Below are 23,408 nucleotides of genomic sequence, written 5' to 3'. Positions count from 1 at the left end.
GACGGAGAAAGACCAGACAGTTAGAGAAGAAGGTTCAGAAACTCATGAAGGTGTCACCATAATTTAGGTACATGCCTCACCCAACTAACAGACTTTTCAAAATGGTAACCCCAACACTGCACTGGCCTTGCTCTTCCGTGCAAGATCATGTTTGTAGTTTACAATCTGATTTGCAGGCATACAAGCCATTTTCTGTTTTACACTGGAATCTCTTCTCCAAAATGTAATGGAGGGAAAGATCATGATCAGAGGGCAGTGTGCGCTGGAAAGGAAGGTCAGAGTGACTTTGACTTTTGCTGTGGTCTGCTGAAACATTTCACTGAATAAGAGAAAGGAGAGGATGGAATGACTGCACATCTATTAATCTCTGCTGCTCACCCTGCCACCTACACGCAGCAGAAATGAAGGGAGATCTAAAAAACATCCAAACACGGGGTCAGACCTCCTTCTGCTACAGTACATACTGCAGTCCCCCTTTCAGAAATGTTCATAAAGGAATCATTTATAGGAAAAAATCAAAGCGGATGAAACAGAAGATTACACAAACTATATTTTTTTGGGGAGGGAGTGCTGTAGGTTTAGATTTGATTTCTGCATGTGTTTGATAGAGACTGCATTGCTGCAGCAATTTGACACAAACATAATTCTGTAGCTTTAAAGACGATTTGTGGTTTTGCAAGCACCATCTACAAACTTACCTACAAACTATACAAAACTTTCAAATTTGGACATAAATTCACATTAATTTAAAAAAATTTCTGCAATTTCAACTGAACTTACTACACTTACTACAACTGTATATATCAGTTACATAGGATCCATGTCACACAATGTTGAGTTCCAAATGTGTGAGGTCCAAAAGAGGAAACTTCCAACCAAACACCATCACCTCTGCATCAATTCTGTTTTTTGACATTTTTGATACAGACCTTGTAGACAAAATGAGATGTTATTGCTTTATTTTACAGGCACTTTATTTCCTAATAGTTTCCTAATAATTTCTTGAAAGTTTCCTAGGAAGAACCATGTCATTTGGTACAAATTGTGAGGAAAGTACAGCCAAAATTTTGGAAATTTTTAGGTTACTTATGTTGATTTTAAAAGTAGTTCTTGATTTCCAGATTAACACTCCTGAACACTGTCAATATTGGGCCCATAATTAGTGACAAATTACACAGTTCTTTCCAGGAAAAGTATAAGTACGGACCCATAAAATAAAGCATTACCAAATCATTTAATCTAGAGGTGATGTTATATGAATGAGAATTTCTATCATTGATAACCATCCAATCAGCTCCACACGATAGATTGGGGCATTGAAGACTAAAGAAATGGCCATTATGCTGAAATCTGTAGACTGTGGTAACCATGGCTGCAGAGGAGTGACGACTATAGGAACAAAACGCTGACACACCAACCTCGTTCTTATTTCTATTTTCAAAGGCACCTTCTTTTGGTCCAGAGAGCAAAACATGCAATCTAGATGCGTTTAGATTTCATCCATTGAAACAGAAAAACACATCTATCTTGCATCTTCAAAATGCAGAATCCACTGGCTTTAAACAGCTTTGAAATAATTACCCAAATGTTTGAAAATGTAAAAAAATATTATCCAATCTCCTCAACATTCTGGAATGGGGTGAAAGTTTGTTGCTCTGCAGTGTCTTTAATCCCGTCTCTCTGCGCTCTGCGAGTATATTATTGAACTTTCTGTTTGGCTGGGACAAGTTTGTCAAGTGGCTGATAGGGTGAAGGATTTGGGAGCTACTGATCCTGTGGCAGCATTGAAAAGAATAGCGTCTGCATTCTGTAGGGTGGAAATAATGCAGCATAATCACACACACAAACATCAGCGCATTTCTTCCCCTCCATAAGGAGCAGCGGGGCTGTGATGTAACAGCGTGTCTGTGTGACAGACAGGCAGACGGGGAGGTGGGGGGGGGGGGGGGGGGGGCTGGGCTGGGCTTTATCTGCCCTGGCTGGGTTTTTGTCTGCTGGTGGAACGCAGAACAAAACAGCCTAAATGTCAGGAACAGGCAAGCAGCACTGCACTTAGCAACAATGCTCTCACCACTTCCTGGCCAATTCACAAAGAGCGAGGGGTTTTCAGTCAGTTGTTTGTGAGGCAGGAGAGATCGAGAGAGAGAGAGAGAGAGAGAGCGAGAGAGACAGAGAGATGGAGGGAGGGGGGACAGAGAATAGACAGAGAAAATAAATAGAGACAGCAATATTAAGCAGCCTTTTGTCTGTCACAGTACATAACAGGCAGAGGGAGGAGGAATCATTAATGCTGCCTGAAATGCCTTCTGTGTGTGTGCGCAGCATGGTGACAGCACTCCTGATGTTATTGACAGTGATTTTACAGTTATGAAAGCAGTAAATATGCTGCCTGTGTAAATGATGACAGTCACGACTTGTCAGGCTACGTATCGAAGAAAAGAGCAAAAACTGGATCGTGAGTTTAGATTCACGACATCTGATAAAGCGATGTACAACAATTGTGTGAAAATGCTGCAGAAATAAACAATAAAGACATCCCAAAACGAGCTATAAACGGGGCTCTTACCTCTTTGAGGGACACCACCCCGATGAGCCGACCGATGCTGGTGACGTAGGCGTGGTCGAGGCCCAGCAGGGAGAAGATGGTGTGGGTCTGGAGGAAGACAGCAGAAATGGTTGGAAACAGTCTATGAATAACACTGAAAAAAAAAATCCAGCCAGACAATACTGTGCAGGGGTCCTACTTTCAATAGAAAATGAGGTTCAGTTTGGGAACATCTAGAAATGCTCCACTGACTTCAATTATCCAGCACTGACAACCTCATTCACACTGGATAAAATGGGACATGATTGCTTTCGGAAATGTGGCACAGGGACGTTCATGGTATTGAGAACAGTTTAGATATCTGCTCGCGCTGATTAGAAACTAACACAGTGTGTTCTGATCAAAGTAAAATGAGAAAAGAGACAAGATAGTACGTTGAAAAATCTTCAGTAACATGGCTAGATGACGATGATTAACCATGTTTCAAGCAAAAGGTCTTTATCAGAGGTGATCAGAAACTGGCACATAATATCATAATCCAGGCCTGTCTGATAGAAAGTGCTTTAGATAAAGCTTATCAGTTTGTTAAACTGTAGCAGAGGGAAAAGAACAAATAATCAAGGCTTAATATAAAAGCAGAGGATTAAACAAAATAAAAAAAAGACACAAATACAGTGAGCAAGAGGAGAAGTATGGCTTATAACACTACTTTGAGCATTTTAAAATGCTGTTTTTGTGTGAAAATGATTTGCATCCATGCTAGTGTCTCCAGGTTGTTTTAGTAGAGACCTGTGGCCAAAGTGAAACACCTGAGCAACATTAAAACTAAATCTCCTCTTCTTCATCCTTATTTCAGATACAAAACTGCACATTACAGTCACCATCTGGTAAGAAGGACAAACGTGATTGCAACATCGTCTGTCAAAAGCAACATAAAGACACATGATCACAGAACAAGTTAGATAACAGAAAGTTGTCTTCTATGCTGCAGTCAGCTGTAACTGGACAGCCGGCCGTTAAAGCCAGTATGAAACATTACCCCGATGTTGTCTGACAAAAATCAACATTTATACATTTATGCTGTGTTTTTGGCTGTATTGACATTTGAATGAATAATCACAGAGAATGTTAGAGGCCTTCTTAACTTTACTGACACACAGCCCTGACCCTCACTGAACATCATCAGACAGAGATTTTGCAAAATCTCATTTAACCCTGTACAAGCCAGCGTTTTCAGATTCACAAACTCTGGAGGCCATTTTTAAAAAGCTGTGTTTTGGCTGAGAAAAGGCTGTTTTAGTTTGGACAGAAGGCTGAAACAGAGAGGAAAAGATGCGTTTAGTGTGGACGTACTCTAAAACACATCCATGAAACCAAACTTGTAACCCTTTTCAAGACCAACACAGTCTTTCGTGCGATCTGAATGGAATGCCAGTCAGATGCTGCCTGGTTTTTGTGAATAAATGTACAAGTTTAAACATTTTATAGACCTGAAACACTGTTTTATTTGCTACCAACATGTAATTCTAACTATGTTTTAGCAACAATGCATATAGAACTCCTGTTGCAGACTGAAGTCTGTGACAGTGATGACCACACATTAACCTGTGACAGCTGCCTCATGAATGAGGTCAAACGCAGGTTGAACATATTAGTGTGATGAGTCTCTTGACTAAAGGGGCTACAGACTCATTTATAAGAAGAGTGCCGAAGCTAATTCCATCATTACATCAAGAAAGTTGCAGGTCTTAAACCGATTGATCCAAACCACCTGCATCAAAGCCATATGAGGATTAGAATTAATACAATATTTATATTCCTCTTTTGTTAGTTTTAAACTCAATAAATGTGAAACACAGATTACAGCTCACACATTTAAAGGCATCAGCAGATTTTGTTTTAAGCCAGTTGTGCTTTTTGTTACTTAGAGCAGCTGTGGACACATCTGTCCCTTAAAGTAGCCCGATCTCTTGAGAGAAACCAAAAGAGGGCCAGAAAGCATGCTATAAAGTAGTGTGCGCATGTAGGATGCACCGGATAAGATGGCTGTATTAATGAAACCTTTTTGCTGTGCTTAGTTTCTTTCTTCCTCTTCATGCTTTAGTTGGAGTTGATAGAACTCGAGTGTGTCTATGTGCTATTAGTGTCATTCATGTCTTCATTTTTTAATTTCTGCTTTGTTTTTTAACTTAATGTTGGAAATGTTGGTTTTGCATGTTTATAGGACCCTGTTTTGCTCCATTTATCTTCTCTGCCCTACTAGTACTGTATTTGCTGATGCAATGACACAATTTCCCTACTGGGATCATTAAAGTCTAATTAAGGGGCAGCACGGTGGCTCAGTGGTTAGTACTGTTGACTCACAGTAAGAAGGTCCTGGTTCGAACGCAGGTCCTTTCTGTGTGGAGTTTGCATGTTCTTCCTATTTTTGCATGGGTTTCCACTGGGTGCTCTGGTTACCTCCCACCATCAAAGACATGGATGTTAGGGTTAATACTCCTGTCAGTGCCCTTGACCACTGGTACTTGTAAAAAGAACTGGAGGTGGTCCCCAGGCGCTACACTGTGGCTGCCCCCTGCTCCTAGTTTGTGTGTATAGGATGGGTCAAATACAGAGGATCATTCTCCCCACGGGGATCAATAAAGTACTTCTTCTTCTTCTTTCTTTTTCTTAATCTTATCTCCACTGTTAAGAGTTACCATGGAGGAATGTGGCCACATGCAGCTAAAAGCAAAAAGAGCAAGAGGTCAAAAATTTCAGTGGCGGATCAGAAGGTTGCAGGCCTGATGCCAACTGGACCTTTTTGTTTTAGACCCTTTTAGTGTTTAATGGGACTTTCTGTGTAGCCAGAATAGGCATTGGGGACTGTGAAATTGATCCCACTGTGCCAAGCAAACAGAGGCTGTGCCAAGGAAAAGATTGTTAAGTGTTTTCAGGCCAGGGCCAGCAGTAACATAATCTGTCTAAGAGTTTCCCCACAGGAGGATATAGTAGCTTCTCTGGGGATAGAATCAGCTCACCTCCAATTCAACCCATTCACATCCATTTAAACTGCAGTTCACTGATTAAAGGTGCTACTAATAGCATTTTACAATCAATTGATCATCAGCGCAGTCATTTGAGACATTAGAGACTCTAAACAAACAAGAGTCACACCAATAGCCAACAACCTCTGTTTGTATAGAGAAGCATTGCCAGTACAAGAAGCTACTAATAATCACCAACATATTCTCATCTGTTTATTGTATCACAATTATGTATTGTTCAAAAATGATCCCATTTCACCTTTAAAGTGTCAGTTCACCAAAATGATAAAATATGAGCTATGCACATATTCTTTTGGTTTCATTAGCCCTGCTTTTAAAATATCATATTTTTAAAACATCATTGAGATTTCAACCAACAATCCAGTAATATATGGCTGAAAACATTAGATGATTAATCATGATTGACAGAAAACTAATTGGCAGCTACTTTGATAGTTGATTAATACCTCCTGTGTTTTTCAGGCGGCATTCTCTGGTTTTATTTCTCATATTAGAGGATTTTCTGCTTTTCTCTTTATTACATTGTGAATATCTTTGGGATTAGACTGTTGGTTTGAGAAAATAAGTCATTCAGTCAGTCACAATTTTTTGATATTTTTTAAAATGGTTAATCAATTAATCAAGTTAATAATGAAGTAATGCTGTGTATATTTCCAAAAAACGACCCTCAAATGAAGAAACAGTCAGAACGAAATCTGTTGACAGTGAGGTCTGAATTATCCAGAGTATCTGGGACATTGTTTCCAGAAAGAATCTGCTGTTGAATTTTTTAAATGCAATTTCTGAATGCTTTGAGTGCCACAAATGATATTACGTTCACCCTCCATTGTATTGGAGTAGTGGCAGAAATGTCAGACCACCTCTGTGTGGTATGGCCCTCACAGTCACTACATCTCAACCCAAATGAACACCTACAAGAGATTTTGGAGCAACATGTTAGACAGTTTCAACCACCGTCATCAAAACACCAAATGAGGGAACATCTATTGGAAGAATGCGGCATCCTTCTAGCTGAGCACTGAAGGTGTTGTGGAGACTTGTCGTGACCCCACAACTTACTAATACACTTTACATAAACTTTCATTTGTCACCCATCTGTTTATTTATTTTATTTTGTAATTTTGGTGTACCAACCCTTTAAAGACATAGTGAAATATAAGTACTAATCCTGTGTGTCTGTGTTAATGGTTTATCTATCTCTTGTTATAGGCCAAATATTTGTTATATGTGTGATATATACATATGTGTGTGTGTGTACATCATATATATGTTTGTGTCTTTTCTCTCTACAAGATATTTTTACTGATTCATTCATGAACTTGGGGCTGTATCCATATATTTATTCAATTAAAGCAATATCAGAATTTGAGATGCGTTTTTGGATTTCAGTTAGCAAAAACCTTTCCAGAGAATGCGTTTGAGGTCTGATTCATTCATCTCCCCTTTGTCCTCCGCCTCCGGATGCATCAATGCAGGTGAGGGAGGTGTTGGTGGAGGCCAAAAGTGCTGCGATACAGCCTCCATTTCACTGTCGCTTCTGTGCTGAATATCTACAACAACAGCATCAAGAGTCCTTTTTTTTTGATGAAAATGTACACAGTCAGTCTTGTTACCCACTACCTCAAATGAACTAATGTGTGGCAGCGGCCCTGGGCCAAAACCCAGACAACAGTGACTGAAGAAACATATTCTCATGTAAATATTCAGAGAAAACAGATTTGTCTGTTCCAAAAGGGCCCGCAGACAAACACAGACAACAAGAGTAAACAGCATGGGATAAATGGAAGCTAGATCCAGAGAGCAGGGCAGGGATGTAGAGAGAATAACTTCAGTCACACACACACACACACACACACACACACACACACACACACACAGAAACACACATGCCGGCATACAGCACGGGCAGTGGCGGCGGGCGGGCGGTGTTTAATATGCTGAAGGAGATTGTGCGTGGTATTGGCTTTTGGCAGTGTGCAGCGGAGGGAGGGGAAAGAGATGGATTGGTGCAGGATCCCTCTCTTAAATGTTTAAAAAGTATTCACACAGAGCCCAGAGGATGAGGGAGGGAGAGAGAGAGAGAAGGTAGCGTTATGAATGGAGGACATTAGGCGCTGCCACAGCCACTGGCAAACCACAAAGAGTGAGGGTGTGTGTGTGTGTGTGTTTGTGTGCGTATGCTTGGTAGGAAGTGAGTTTCAACACTGAAATGTGTTTTGTGTGTGTGCGCTGGTCTCTTCCAGCGTTTGTGACGGTGCCGCAGTAAGAAAACTATATCAACACGAGCTCTAAAGAGCTAAAGCTCCCTTCTTTACTTAATCTTCTCTTTCTCCTTCACGCAGTAGGGGAGACTTGGCTTGAGTGTGAGGTGTTTGCATGCTTCTTCAATGTCACTACACACAACAGGAGCATCAGTAGTATCTGCAGTGCTGGAACTGGTGGCACTTCACTTTCCAAGAGCTTCTGTTTGTATTGTGGAATGAAGCTGGCGTCACACTGGTACTTGAATGACAAAGACTAAAGCATAAAAGAAAACTTTTCCATTCCCGGAGAACAAAATGCTGAAGATTTATGAATTTCCTAATCATAGAATCCTTTGTTTTCCTTTTATGACTCGTTTCCGCCCACAGGACACTAGCAATGTGTAGGACTTACACAGACTGCAACTGCTAATACTACAGTATGAAATGTTAATTGTGGTCATTTTCAAAAATAATCTAGGCACAATGCACAGCAGAGTATACAAGGGAGCCCTGAAAATGTGGCTTCATTGTAAGTATTTAGTTATTAAAAGTTTAACACTCAAAACCTCCTGATTGGTCCTCAGAAGTACGTGACATCACCAATATGATGTCTGCTTTCCTTCAAAGCAGTCTGTCAGTTCAAAAATGTATTAAATCCTTTAAAACTTTATGTCAAAACTCATTGCAAGGGTCTAAAGATCAACAGTAGTTCATTTGTCCAGATTGAGGAGAGACCCCCCCCCCCAAAAAAAGGTATTCAGGTTTAAAGGGTTAATTGGCTATGCAGGTAAATTTTGTTTCTTACAGAAGTCAGTGGTGAATTTTTTTGATGATCTTTAACAAAGTCCATTCTGTCTCATTTAGTGTGTTTACCAGTGACTAAAAATCATAACTTGTAACTTACAGATGGTTATGGAGCTTGTTTTCTTCTTTGACATTATTACTATTTTTAGGACGGTTTTATGACTTTCAGTGCATTATTTTGATCACGTAAATCAATAAATAAATGGTAATGCACTTGTTCATATAATCCTTCATCCTTCATAATTATTGTGCAAGGATACATAATTGTGCTCTAATATGAGAATCACACAGAGGTTGAACAACAGCTGGATCTACAATCAGACCTTATGCAGCGACGTGCGCTCCACCAGCTGGAACGGGGCGGGGTCGATCTTGCAGTTGTTGAAGTTGACCTGCTCATCAAGCTGATTCTCTTCCCACTCTGCAATCTGTAGAGCACACAAAGGAGGAGGGAGTGGAGTGATGAGAATTAAACAACATCACTGAAGAACTGCCAACAAAATGAGGAACAAAAAAAGAAGAAGCTACCCTAAAGGGCCCACCCATAAAGTTTTTGACTGTCTGACTGGGAATCTTGGAGTGACAGCATGCTTAATAGATGCTGCTAACAGACCATGCCTTTATGTGTGCTGTCAGTCACTAATCAGAAGACAAAGGCATCAAATAATACCATACCACCTCCTGACAAATCACCTCCCTCTGATAGACAATCAATGGACCGGGCAATGCGCTGAATGACTCTATAAATCATATGAGACCTACAAAGATGGACGGCGAGGAAGGTGAATGGCGAACAAGGAAGGGAGAGGTAGTGAGACGCGATGACAAGGCAGACGTATGAGAAGTGAGCGATGAGTGATTCCGAGAGGAAAAAGAGGGGATAGAGGGAGAAATTGAGAGGAATATGAGGCTGACAGAGAGGAAATGAGAGGTGCTGTTGATGGATGAATTATGAATGATGTCATATCCAAAAATATAAGAGTCCAGGGTAATCGGCCCGTCTGGGGATATTGAGTAATCTGAAAAGTAGAGTCTGTCAGAACGTGATGTCATCAAGTGCAAGCTGAGATTCAGCTTAGACAAATATAGTCAAATATAGACCGACACCAAGAATCCAAAGTTTTCTGGTACAGTAGCTGGTATTAAAGGATAAGATTGGTGATATTTTATAATTTTCTTATTGCTAAAAAATCTCATAAAAAGACAAAAACCTACAATTAACTGATCCTACAGTACTAACTAGAATTGTTTGTGTATCCAAAGCCTGATATATCTTATTCCTCTGTGGCATAGAGGTCTATTATTGTTCAAAAACTAATAAAGGTACATCGATGAGCCTGACTGCACTGCACTGCACTGCACTGCATTGGCTATTTTGTCCTGTCTGAGTAACATTTACTGAAAACTACAGTGCCAAGCTGTTTTAACAAATTAGTCAGCCCTTTTTAAAAATGGAACTATGAGCTTCGTGCCACAGACAAGGCAGGAAAGCATTGAAAGAAGAATATATTTTGGATGTTGGTCTTTTCATGAGATGTGTTGATAGTAAATATAAATAAAATATAGAAAAGTGTCAGTCTTGTCCTTTAATACCTATAAATGTGGCAATTTTCAAGCCCCACCAAAAAAATCAATCAAAACTCCTCACTGACTTTCAGCTTTGATGAGTGAATATAATTGGCTTCTTTAAAGCAGGGTGACCCAGGCTATTGTTTCAGTGACAGGGTACATTTTGAAATACATTAGGCCCTTAAAGAAAGTATTTAAAGTGCAGTATTAAATGGCATTGCACTTCCATGAGATTGGGGGACATGTGAAACAGAAAAAAAAAGGAAAAAGACCCTTCCTACCTGGCAAATGCCTGTGCCTTGAAAACTCAATGTGCTCGATTTGGAAACCTGGCTTTCTGTTAAAAATTGTAATCTCCAAGCCCATGTTGTTCTGGTTGATGTCACTTCTTACATTTGGCAGATCTTGCTCTAAGTGTAAAATCTGTAGTTTTCCTTTAATAAACAATCAAAGAAATACATAAAATGTGCAAAGATAATAGCATTTATATACAAGACTTGACTAACTTCTTTGTCTAGAGGTTGTAGTTAATCTCTGAGGGAGGGTAAGGTTTAACTGTATGAGCTGTTTTCATCTCTGAGCTTGTGATCTCTTAATGCTGCATTCTAATTGGTTTTAAGTTTTGTGCAGCTGCCCGTCTCACCTCTCTGATGGTCATGTCATCCTCCACATCTCCATCGTCCTGCAAAGAGGAAAGAATAGGAGAGCTGTCAGTAAAGAAAACACATTTACAGTACGCACACAGTATCATGAAGAAACCCAAATAGTACAACACAAATACACAAGCAGTGATGGGATGGTAAACAAATGATACATAAACAATGGCGTCCAGTGTGTTATCATCTCAATAAACACTTGTTTGTACTTTTCAACTGTACCAATGGGTCAAATGACACACTGAAAACACATAATCACCCAAGCATCCCATCATAAGCTTTATACTGCGCTGCCGTCTTGAGACAGATGGACAGAAATGGAATGAGTGACTAAAGGAACGACTACAGTACATTTAATGAGTGCGGGGGATGTGATGTATGAGATGTCAGAGCAGATGATCATTATAATGATGGATCTGCGGCGCGCTCAGACCTCACGGCTCATAACTGACAGACTGACGCTGCCGACGCTGTTTGACAATCTAGAATCAAACTAGCAACTCCGTGCTTTGCAGAGACGCACTCGGGGTACTGTAGAGGGCTGGGTGATGGAAATGTACACCTGAGTGTGTGAGAATGTTCCTGCAGGGTGTGTATGCAGCTCCTGTGTGTGTGTGTGAGTGTGTGTGATGGGCTGTGAAATACGATTTCAAAGTGTTTAGTCATGTGCTTGAGTACAAGTATTTACTTTCGCAGGATTGAGCGAAGGAGAACGTGTGTGTGTAAGAGAGAGAGGAAGGCAAAGTGAAGTGTGACCCGGGGGCTGATGGGAGCCCTGAGCTCATTTATCCTTATCGCTGTGGTGGCCGACCTGTCGGTAACCCTAGCAACTGTTGCCGCGGGGTAGAAAGAGGTGCCCTACTGTAGCATTATGCAAGCAAAGGCCAGACGTGCCTGGAGTTGATGAGACAAACCAAACACACACACACACACAGCACTTTATCTCTGCTGTCTCACTGATCATTCTGCTTGTCACACAACACAAGGGCACTCTGAATGTCGCCAAGACACACTGTTGTTTGAAAAGGTAATATGTAAACTAAAAAAAAGATGTGGAGATTAAATTGTTTGTGTGTGTGCGTGCGCGTGTGTTTGCAGAGGAAGGTGGGTTTTTTTGAGAGTGAGTAAGGTGCGATTGTGCATGCAAAATAGGTACTTTTAGAAAGATTAGCTGCTCTATTAAGAGAGCAAATTACAGCTTCTGGATACATGAGTTAGGCAGAATTGGTGTGTGTGCGTGTGCGTGTGTCTGTGTGTGAGGTGGGAGAGTTAACATTGTGAGTCTATGGCGACTGACAGTGAAATCAGAGGAAGAGTGTGGGCATATTCAAATGAGATTTGGATGAGCGCACGCATGTGTGTGTGTGCACGCGTGTGGGTGCAGATATGTGAGAGGCAATGAGACCCCAGAGTGCTGACAATGGGCCAATGAAGCTGTATTGCTTGGTGTGCTGTTTCTGTGACCAGACAAAGATTAGAAAGGTTCATTGCTCTTCCTCTCCCTCCCTGTTCCTGCAGTGATCCATCTTTACTTCCATCCAGCAACCCGATCACTGAATCAGTGGCAACCATCCAAGACTGGGTCAGTGGGGGAACACACACAATCTAACATCAGAGACAGCTGGATGAAACACACAAACTTATTAGGATTATGTAGTCAGCTAAAGTGTATAATGAAGAGGTTTTCATGGTAGTTTATAAAAAGGACAGTTCATCTAACTGCAGCCTTCCCTCCAGAATACTCCTTCTTTCATCAGCCTCGACTACAGTAGATGAAAGGGGTGCTGATCAGGTAGCTTTCTTTAAATTTCTATTTTGTCTTGTAAATCCAAAATCTGCTTCTGGTTTAATCATCCAAATCTCTAAAAAACATAGCTTCTCAATTACCTCTAGTGGTGTCTTTACCTTGTGAGACAGCTGGATTCACAAGATCACAACATCACGTGAGAATCCATCTTGTCAAGTTATGTGCTTGTGTCTGAACCATCAATGGTTCAGACCAATCAGCATCCCATGAGGATTCTTGTGTGATCATGTGATCTCATGATCTCGCGAATCCAGCTGCCTCGCAAGGTAATATGGTGATAGAAAGATGGTTCATCCAATCACCTGCCAAGCACTTTTTGAAAGTGCCCGTCCTTTTCCGAATGGTTTGTAAGGACGACTTCAAACCATCTGACGTGTCAGGTTAGTGGTATCTGGCCATATAGAAAGTTTTTGTTTTATGAAGCCAGGTTTTAAAAATATACTCATCTGGAAATTCTGCCATCACCCCAGTACAATGGAAGCGAATAACATTTTTGAGAAGGATTGCTTAAAGTGATCACAAGAGTGGCACCCACACTGCAACAACAACAAAAAGAGTAGATCATCAAACTCTGAGAGGCTTGTGTTAATATTCTTTCAATGTTCATGTTTATTAAAGAGGAACTCCAGCAATTTCACACATCAATGTCCATTTCCAGGTGTTGGGGAGTATTACTGCAGGCTATATAAAAGGGTTTTTTTTTTTTTTTTTAGCTTTTTAGCTTTTTAGACTATAAGTTTAAAAATTTAAAAAAAAATCATGTTGATGATTATGTGGAGTTAGAAAGAAGTGAGGTTACCAGACCTCTGTAGCCCACTCCTCTTCTCTGCTGGAGGATAGCAGCTCCAGGATACATTAGCTGCTACTAACATAACACACCTGAATCTCTGAACCAAACTGTTAGTGGTCAGGTTGCATTATGGGTAATGTAGGTGCCAAGTTTTGTCAAGAAGAAAGAGTGCAAACAACACATTTTGGCACAGACTTCGTGTGTTTTGCTGTGTAGAATTTAATTTGTGGTGCCCAAAGCATTTGAAAATGACCTTTGAAAAAACTCTCCAAAACTAGTGTCCTGTCTTTGGTGTTCCAGTGTAAACAGTTCACAGTAAGGAAATGGCACTCAAATTCTTCAAACACACACTTAATTTCATTCATCTCCATTCTATTGGGATGGCAGCAGAAATCTGAGAGACAGATAACTCAAAACCTTTGGGAAATTAAAACGCAACCATCTGCATGGCTAGATACCACTGCTGGTAAATGTAAACAATTTTGGTCAACTGACTTTAAATCATTTGTCCTTGAAGCCAGATAGGATCAGTTTTTAATATTAGGTCACTATAATGTATATTAGCTTTTACTCTGTCCGTATTGCTGCAAGGACAACACATGTCATCTCTGACTTTCATGAAATGTAAAAACCTCCAGCAAGCAATCTTGTGGGTCCTGTTCTCTGTCGTCTGAGTAGCTTTTTAATTGGTAAAGTAATGACAAAAGACATTACAAAGTTTGTCTCTCAGGCTTATACTCATTGTAATGATGTGTGTTGTTTATCTAGACGACTGCCTCCACCAGAAACTAAATGGTGCAAGAGGGAAACATTGCAACCATAATTACTTATCACTCACGTGCAGACAATTAGCTGCTGATTTCCTTGCTAGTGACGCTCACTTTGCTTATTGCTTTCAAATTCTATTACTGCCCTATTTGTGTATCTGATAAGATTGTGGAGACTAACACAATTGTGAAACAACATCGTTAATGACTTTGTTCAAACTACAATGGTGTGAACAATAATAATGCTGCGCTATGATGCAGTCGCAACAGAATTGGAGACAGGTGACATTGGTGGGTAGTTAGTCTTACCAATTCACAGCACTACGGTGGTGACTGTAGCTAGTGACTGTCCTCATTGTTTGTTAAACTCCCTAGATGATTTACTGCATGTTGAATACATGAGAATAAGTCCGTGAGAATGATACCAAGATCTTTTTAATATTTTAAGTCCTTCCACTGATACTCTGAAACCTGCAAATCCTCCACCTGAATGATATCAAGCATCCAATCAGTTCAACCTCAAAAAAAACAAATTACAGTCAGTATGTCACACTCATATCCTCTAGATAACTTCACTCTCTCTGCAGATCTCTTCTGTGTTGCCTGAAATTATTCAGGAAATGAAAACTTCATCCTGTCCCCTGAATATTCCTCCTGTCAGATACCTGGACAATTTTAATAGAGTCTGAACTTATATTCAACCTATTCTGAAAGGAATAACACTTGACCCTAATGATTTTAATAATTACTGTACCTTTTTCCAAAATTCCCCTCTTTTGCTAAGGTTCTTGAAACAAATTGACTTTTACAATAATCTCCTTTCTCCTTCAGGAATGAGAAGTGGCTGTTTGAAAGGTTTGAGTCAGATTCTGTCAGATTTAATCTTCTGCTACTCTATCAGCCAATGTTGGAAACCAGTTATTACTTGTACTCTTAAACTTAAACATGGTATTTAACATAATAATTAACCATTCTATCCTCTTGGACTGTCTTGAGCATTGGGTTAGCATGGAGTCCAACTTCTAGCACAGGATCTTCCGTATTGTCCTCAGTGATCTTTACTATTCCACATTGCTTGGCCCTATTTTATTCCCCATTTACATACCACGTTTAGCTCATCTCACCTGGATTGGATTGCATCACCTATTTGCAAATCACAATCACTAAGTTCATGTGTAAAGTCCTTCCTAAGTTCTTAGTAACAACTAACTGGTTACAAAGTAGTAATTTATCAAGTAGCACCATTAAAACTTAAGCAATATCTTAGCTAGTAACGACTTCTGTTGCTATGAGCCATCTGTAGCGCGGTCCAATCAAAAACAATTACCTTTATAAACAGGGAGTCAAAGTAAAACTAACTGTCAATGCTTTGTAAATGTAGGTATATTACTCAGTTTTAATTATATATGCTTACATAGAGAAATGTGTGTTATGAGTTAGTAGTATCCCTGAGGTTCTGAATGAGTGGGAAACATCCCAACTAATAGTCTGATGTTACTAGCATTATATTTTGTAATTTGAAGTACATTGTTAATTTTGTGAGAAGTAGTTCTCTCTTCCCAGTTTACATTAGTATTAAACAACAGTGTCAGGTCAGATTTTTCCGCCATTACTTCTTCTACCCTCCCTCTGATGGGGTAATATATTAGCAAGCTAACAGTAGTTTTGTCAGGTAGCTACACAACAGTAACACCTGGCAGTTACTGGGTGTAAATGTTTAGTAACAGCTCATTTCTATGTTAGAAATAGTTTGTGTGGTGCAGTTTTAATTTGGCTGGCTCTTTTGCTAACAATGACATTACAACCAGGCTAAGTTTGAACTTATGAACAGCTAGTGCAACTAGCTCCTGGAAAACAAAACACTGACTTTCATTTTTATGCAGATGACACTATGATATATTTTAGCCAATGGAACGAAAGAAACTGCATTTTCTTCCTAACTGCAAACTGGTCATTTATGTTCCTGGATTTTCTGCAGCTTGATGGAGGCTCCAGATGTCACAGCAACTTAGCTCATTATCTCACTGCATCACTGATAATCGTGAAAGTTTGAAGTTATTTTTCGTAATAATATTGGGTAAACACATCAAACCAGTTGTGCAAATCTGTTTCTTTCAGCTTGAGAAAATTGCAAAGAATAAATCATTTCTCTCAAGTCATTCATGCTTTCCTTTACAGCCATCTTTACATTTTTTACAAAATGTAGCCACCAGAGTGGTAACAGGCTCTAAGATCTTCTGTTATTTCTCTATCATTTTCTGTGATTGCTGACAAAAGTGGACAACTGACAATATGCATATCTGTTTAACACAAAAAGGTTTCGACCAGTTTCTTTGCTTGTTTTTGTCCCTGGGCCTTGTTTTCTCTGCCTCTCCACAGAGGGTGATACTGATGCAGTGGAGTGTGAACAGCCAAACAGCTACTCAGAATTCAATTTAGGTAGGGCAGCTGAGAAAGAGGGCTCATTACACACACACACAAATACACACACACACACACACAGCCCATTGTTAAGATGACAAGTAAAGAGGACACACATTCTGTCATCTCTCTCTTGCGTCATGTGTGCATTTGTGTTACCATGTAAGTGTGTAAATATAAGAAAGAAAGAAAGAAAGAAAGAAAGAAAGACACACATCCCCCAATGATCTGAAGAAGCAAAAGAAAAAACTCAAAAGAAATGAAGAGGGAGAAGCCAGGTGCCAAAAAAACTGAGCCCACAAGCCATCATAAATAAAGCATGGAGGCATTACGAAGACGCAAGAAGGGGGAAAAATAATGAGAAAAACAGCGAGGAGAGACTGAGAGGCTGGGCGGCATCATTTCTCTCAAACAGACTACTGATGTCATTTACCCTGCATCAATATTTCACAGCCTAGATGGAGGGGAGGAAAGGGGATCAGGGGGAGGTGTGAGGGCTTTAGAAAAGTCGTAAAGATGGACGAAGAGCTTGAAGCAGAGCTGCAGAGATTAAACCAGATCCAGAAACAAAGACTTAAAGAAGAAAAGCACTGTGAGAGTGGGACTGATGGAAAGGGAGGGGAGAAGTAATAACTTAATTTCTCTTCCGCCGCGGGGGTGTACTCTCAAGGTTTGGGAAAAAATACATTTGATAAATTTGTTTGTCCATATCCATGCTCAGGCCCACGGAGCCTCGACAGATTCAGAGCAACACTGTAATCAGCATCAGCCTCCGCCATGTGCACTTATACACTGTTGAATGTTAATAATAACTCCTGATGACAGGGGAAACAAGCCCACAGGCTTACTGTACTGTACTGCACACACGCCAAGTGTTACAGGGGTTCATTACTAATTAGCTCACTGCGAGGCAATAATGACTAACATGCTTCTAGGCCCACTTAACACATCCAAAAATTCACTGTGCTAATAATGTACCATCTGTCTCAGCATTGACCATACAATATGCTTCTCATGGGTACACTTAACAAATCCTTGTGTTTTGTTAAATTACTACCAGCAGTGGCAGCTGAGGGCCGCTGGAAACTTGATTAGCGTCCACAAATTAATGCTTAAAATTATAAAGATGTATAGGCAGAGCTGTTTACATGAGGATAAAAGTGCCGAAATAAAAAACTGGAATAGAAAACGTATTACTGTACAACAGCTTTCAAGTAAACTATTTTAAGAGATTGATTTGGTCCAAAAGTATTTCATGTGCAAGCTGTCTCTTTCTTATTAAGATGTGTTTAAATGTATGACTAGCTGAAAAGAAAATGAATGAGTGTGTGACCGCAGCAAAGTTTCATGCACTTATCTACAGTGTATTACAAACATGGTAGATGGGTATTTCAAAGTGTTGAAAATCAACTTCAGTTCAAAATAATCATATAAAAATAATATCAAAATCAGCTTTAAAAAGACAACATGTGTAACGTGTGTGTATTCATAGAATGCAAACTTGTTTTCATGTCATTAAAAAACCCAATTAAAATATACACTGCAGACACATGGTAACAGACCATATGTAATCTTAAACTTTTAAATTCAATTAAATTGGGAACTTCCTTTTAGCTCTTCAAACACAAATATAAAAATTCAGATATTCAGAATTTAGATATTCTTATTCAAATATTAGAAGTGAGTTAATCTTAGTTTTTAGATCTTTTTCAGAGAAATTTGTTGAAAGACAGAATGTTCCTTACAAAATGCCATGTACACCATTACTTCTCATTATCTATTCAAGATTGTATTTATTTGTTTTTTATTTTATTTCCTCTCTGAGTGGGTCTCTATGCTGAGTTGGTACAAAGCTTACATTAAAAATGTAAAAATTTCTGACTCAAAAGAAGAAAAAAGCTGCAAGAAATCCAAGATAAAAAGAAAATATGAACATAAATTACTGCGATATTACTCCAATTCAGAGAGATACTACCAGATGATCACTGTGTTTGGTGAAATATGTTGGTGGTGCAATGTTCACTTAACAGATTATCAAATGGTGAATTTGCACCAGATTAAAAGATCAAACAACCTCTGCAATTGTTACAAATCACATGAGGTCCCCATGTAATACTGAGTGAATAAGTCTTTGTTTTGCTGGAGGTGCCAAGAAACTCTTCACTGTCCCTGAACCCTCACTACACTGTACCTATTAACTAACAAGCTTAGAGGGAAACTTATATAAACTGGTATTTTTCAACCTAGACCCTATTTTCTCATCTTTTTGTGTCTAAGTGACTGATGGGGGCAACAATTTTTGAAATTGGTTCAGTATTGAGCGAGAGTGCGAAATCAGTCGAAATGTCGAAATTCACCAAATATTCAGCCATGACAGATGAGTTGGAGAGAGGAGTGCCGGGAGGAGTTTGTTGTGTTGGAGTACAGAAAGTGTAGCTTAGTTTTATCTAAAAGATTTTCAAAGTCATGGCTGAATATTTAGCCGATTTCCACAACAACTCAACTTTCGCAAGATTTCAGAGCGAGACTTCTCCTTGAGCGAGATGTGGTTAGACACAACCACAAACAGACCAGAACAAGCAAAAGGTAAAGAAGAAAGTTTTATTTCTCGTTTTATTTTCCCATAATGTTGTTACACACAAAAAACAAGCACTTTCAGTGGATGTACACTGACAGGACGCTATCGCCCCACCAGATTATACTGCAGTCTGTTTAGCGGCTGCCGGCTGAAGTGCTCTCGCTCAATACTGGACCGATTTCAAAAAATTTTGTCCCCATTACTCACTTAGACACAAAATGACAGTAAAATAGGGTCCACATTGATAAATAACGGAGTTTCCCATTAAATTAAAGGCCATTTCTAAAGAATGATGCAGACATACTGTTGTATATCAATAACAAAGTTTTTTAAATGCTGACCTTTAATGTAGCACACCATCAGGACAATCAATGTGATTTTAAACTTCTAACTCAGTGCAAACGAGCTGTTCTTTCCCAGACATTGCCTCAAAAACACAGACGACGTAATGAACTGTACGTCTGCTGCAAATGTGAGAAGCTAGTACACTATGTTTGGATTAATCTTTTTCATTACTACAGTTGAAGAAATGTATTTCGTCATTCACATCAGACTAAAGTTCCTCTGGTGTAATATAGTCTCCGCTGTCTTTTACTGCCACACAACTCAACATGAGCACTGTGGTGTCATAGTGTGAAATTCATGCCTGAGGGTTCAACATTTTACGCCACCAAATGAAGAAAACAGTCCCAGTGTGCCTCCTTTGTTACTAATTTTGTATTTTTGTAGAGTTCCTCCAGGCAAGTCTTACATCTGTTGTGTAATTGGGCAGCATGGACTGTGTTAAAGCACCAATGTGCTGGATTTTGGGACCATTTTTTGTGGTATTTCATAACTGAAACTGGTAATTTCAGAAAACAGCACAGCCGGATATTACAAAAATCACACTGGATTTGGTGCAGGGCCTGAAAGCCCTTTGAAATACATTGGAGGAATTTTATGGGAAAAGTGTATAATTTGAGAACACAGCCTTTACTTATCAACAAGATTAAGATTTCGCAGTATCATTTATCAACTGTGTACTACGGGTTTACACACAGGCCTTGGAGCGATAGATGAAGAATGACCTGACGCTACTCTGTGCTTGTGAATGATTGAAAATGTGTACAGACTTCAATAATTGTCACTGACATGTGAAACTAATGGAGCCCCTTAAGTGCCTCAAGTATAAATCATTAATAGTGTTAATAGAGTTACACAGACACAATACTCACTGAGAGTCATAAGGAGAAATGGTGTGTTCTTGCATTTTATTTATATTCAAATGATGTGGGGACAAATAAACATTTCCATTAAGGTTTGTGCATGCAGACCTGGCAACTTTGCTTTGATAGGAATTGTTTTTTGAGATAACAATAGTTCAAATACTTGAGAATCTTTTGTCTTTTATTGTAAAATTTTGTTTCTCAGCAAACCAATATAACATTTTTGACTGTCTGCTATTGAAATCAAAGAACTATCTAACCATCTAATCTCTGAACTATCAATCAAAGCAGTCCAAACAAAGACTCCTGATCTGCTACCTTTTAAAGTGAATGTTAGATGTGGTACAACTGCAAAGTCAATGAAAAAACAAATGGGCTTGAATAGACAAAAAGTTTGCTCTAGGCAGTGCAAACTGATGCAAAGATGAGTCTGTGCCAGCTGAACGTGTTTTTTTTTTTTAAAAAGAGGTTATCCAGAGGCTGCAGGACTACAGAGACAAGAAGAGAAAGAGCCGAGACCGAAGGAAAAAAGAAATAAATAACAGAAATAACTTCAGAGTTTCAACCATCACAATACTGTGTTTCCTGTCTCTCTATACTGTACTACAATCACATAAAGGCAAAACTATCTTAACTCCTCCCCCTTCATGTCATTGGCAAATGACACCTTTATGCCATTCTAGATACAACAGGACAACTTATACTTCTGTTTCTGTACTTTCTGTATGGTTCAGTGGCACTGAATCAGTAGAAACATGTGGCAACAACAGCTGTGGGATTGCCAAAAAGAATAAACCATAAGGATCCACTGTGTGAGTTAGTAATCAAGTTAAATTCGCCTTTCTATCTTAATGGAATTCTTTATACAGTAACAAATTCTTCAAACTGAAATCTAATAAGATGACTGCACTAAAAAGAAAACCATAATGTAAAACTTACATTACATACATTGGTCTTAGTGGGTCATTTAGATTTATAAGCTCTTGGAAGATAGAGCAAAAACTTTGGAAATGTCAAACAGTAATTATTGTATTGATATTCAAAATGTTTAAAAGAAATGTGGATGACATGCTCACCCCAAGTAAACTCTTTAAGTTGGCTGGTGGTTCCTAGTGAATGGAATGACATTATATGTGGTGAGAGACAAACAATCTTATGATATTAGATTTGCATAATTGAAGTTTTGGATTCGGACAGATTATTAATGAATCATCAAAACTGACAGACAAACATCAAATGTGTGAACGTATTTTGTCTAAATGCATGATCATGTGATGCTTAAAGATGTTTGATTCCTCGAAATTGATGTTGTCTGATCATTTGTCATGCAGCGCTGGATGATTTTGTTTCGTGGAATCATTTTTCTCAATTCATAATCAGATGCTTGTTTCATTGATTGACATGCATCGCTGCTGGAGCGTATGCGGTCGCTGGTAATTGGACAGCAGGCTACATCCCAGTTTAGCGGGGATATTTTCCAATACCTCACAGGACTTCTCATGCATCATCATTTCATCTGAGCTGTTGTTGAAACGCTGTCGTTCAAATACCTGCCTGTTCCTAATGAAGAGATATGATGCTCCTATCCTGATATTTAACGCTGCATGCACAGAGGAGCTCGCCCGCACCCTCCCTCCCCCTGTATGTTTAACTCACGGTATACCGGGGCCACTTTTATCAATTACAACAAAAGCGATGGGACTTTGGGTCATTCCAGGAGCGGAGTGACGCCCGCTCTGGGAGGCGGTCACTGATTGGACGCCTCGGATGACACAGCTGATGATGGAGAACACTGCATGCTCGGTTTAACAGCCTCATCCTTGTAGACCACTTGACCACATCTCGAACACAACTTGATTATAAGATGACAGTGGTTGGACCATAATGTCACCAGGTGAAAACTGCTTTCTAGAGTTTTGCAACAGGTCTGAGAAAAGCTAAATTTCATTTCATTTTCTGAAGCTCTCTGAAACTCAAGAAATACCTAAAATGTGCAAAAAGCTGTTAAAAACTACAGCTAACTAAAGTTAAAAATATCCTAAAAAAGGCTGTAGAATAAAAAGGATATCGAAACAAAAGGGTTTAGGGTCCAATTTTTGATTTAACCCAAAGCATTAAGAATTTAAGAATTAAATACAATATTATGAAATAAATGATCATAGGAATAAATACAGACAAAATATATAATGTAACCATGACACTGTGAAATAATTAAAAAAAAATTAAACTCTGCTGAGGATTTCATCCTGTTCATTTCCACAATAACATATAACAGTAATTCATTGTTTTTATTTCACAATGCCCATTTTTTAAAAAGGCTGGACTGAGTTTTAAATAAAATAATTGAATTGAATTAAATAAAAATGTCCCACAATAAACTTTTTTTCTATTGAAAAACTCAAAACTTGAAATTGAGAGAGATGAAATAACATTAAGATTAAAATAAGTAAAAAATTAGCAATTAAATGGTTACATTGCATATTTAGTTTGCATTCATCTCTATGATTTTTTTTCATAATGTCTTATATACTGTATATATTACATTTGAAACTTTGGGTCCCAACAGCTGATTGTTATACTTTAGCAGGAGTTTTGCAGGAGTGGTTTTATCCTTTTTATTTGCCTTTACTAATAAGCTCCATATAATATAAGGGATCTGTCAGTACACTCACTTTTTATTGGCAAAAAATTAAACTCAAATATAAACTACATTCAACATTTTAAGTATAATTGTGCTTTTAAAGCTTTAAATACAAATATTTCAAATGAAATGTTTGAGATGTTTAAATCCACTGATTATCGGATCTTTCAAACTGTCAAGTTTTTGTTTGTAGAAAAAATTGACGAGTCTGAAATGTTCTAATTCTACAAGTTGCCATTTAGCAGGAGTGGTATTTCAGTGGTCAAGTGTTCTCCATAACCTCTACTTACCACTGGACCAATGAAAACAGGTTAAGCTGCATGGATCCTAGGCCT

General features: G+C 38.9%; 1 protein-coding gene across 4 annotated transcripts in view; it reads right to left on the bottom strand.

Annotated features, from left to right (window-relative positions):
- LOC121898897 (chloride channel protein 2-like) overlaps positions 1-23,408 on the bottom strand; it is a 163,019-nt gene that overhangs the window by 4,504 nt on the left and 135,107 nt on the right. For 2 of the 4 annotated variants that reach the window (XM_042414402.1, XM_042414404.1), the window contains exons 20-23: positions 21,509-21,541; positions 10,852-10,890; positions 8,963-9,067; positions 2,567-2,653 (exon numbers count right to left, since the gene is read on the bottom strand). In XM_042414402.1, the coding sequence (XP_042270336.1) occupies positions 2,567-2,653; positions 8,963-9,067; positions 10,852-10,890; positions 21,509-21,541 (264 nt within the window). The remainder of the gene's footprint in view (positions 1-2,566; positions 2,654-8,962; positions 9,068-10,851; positions 10,891-21,508; positions 21,542-23,408) is intronic. The other 2 variants (XM_042414406.1, XM_042414403.1) reach the window with 1 other exon arrangement.

Source organism: Thunnus maccoyii, chromosome 6 (assembly GCF_910596095.1).
Source record: "Thunnus maccoyii chromosome 6, fThuMac1.1, whole genome shotgun sequence".
In the NCBI taxonomy this organism is placed as follows: Eukaryota; Metazoa; Chordata; class Actinopteri; order Scombriformes; family Scombridae; genus Thunnus; species Thunnus maccoyii.
Note: the sequence above shows the minus strand (reverse complement) of the source record. Positions and strands in the feature narration are given on the sequence as shown.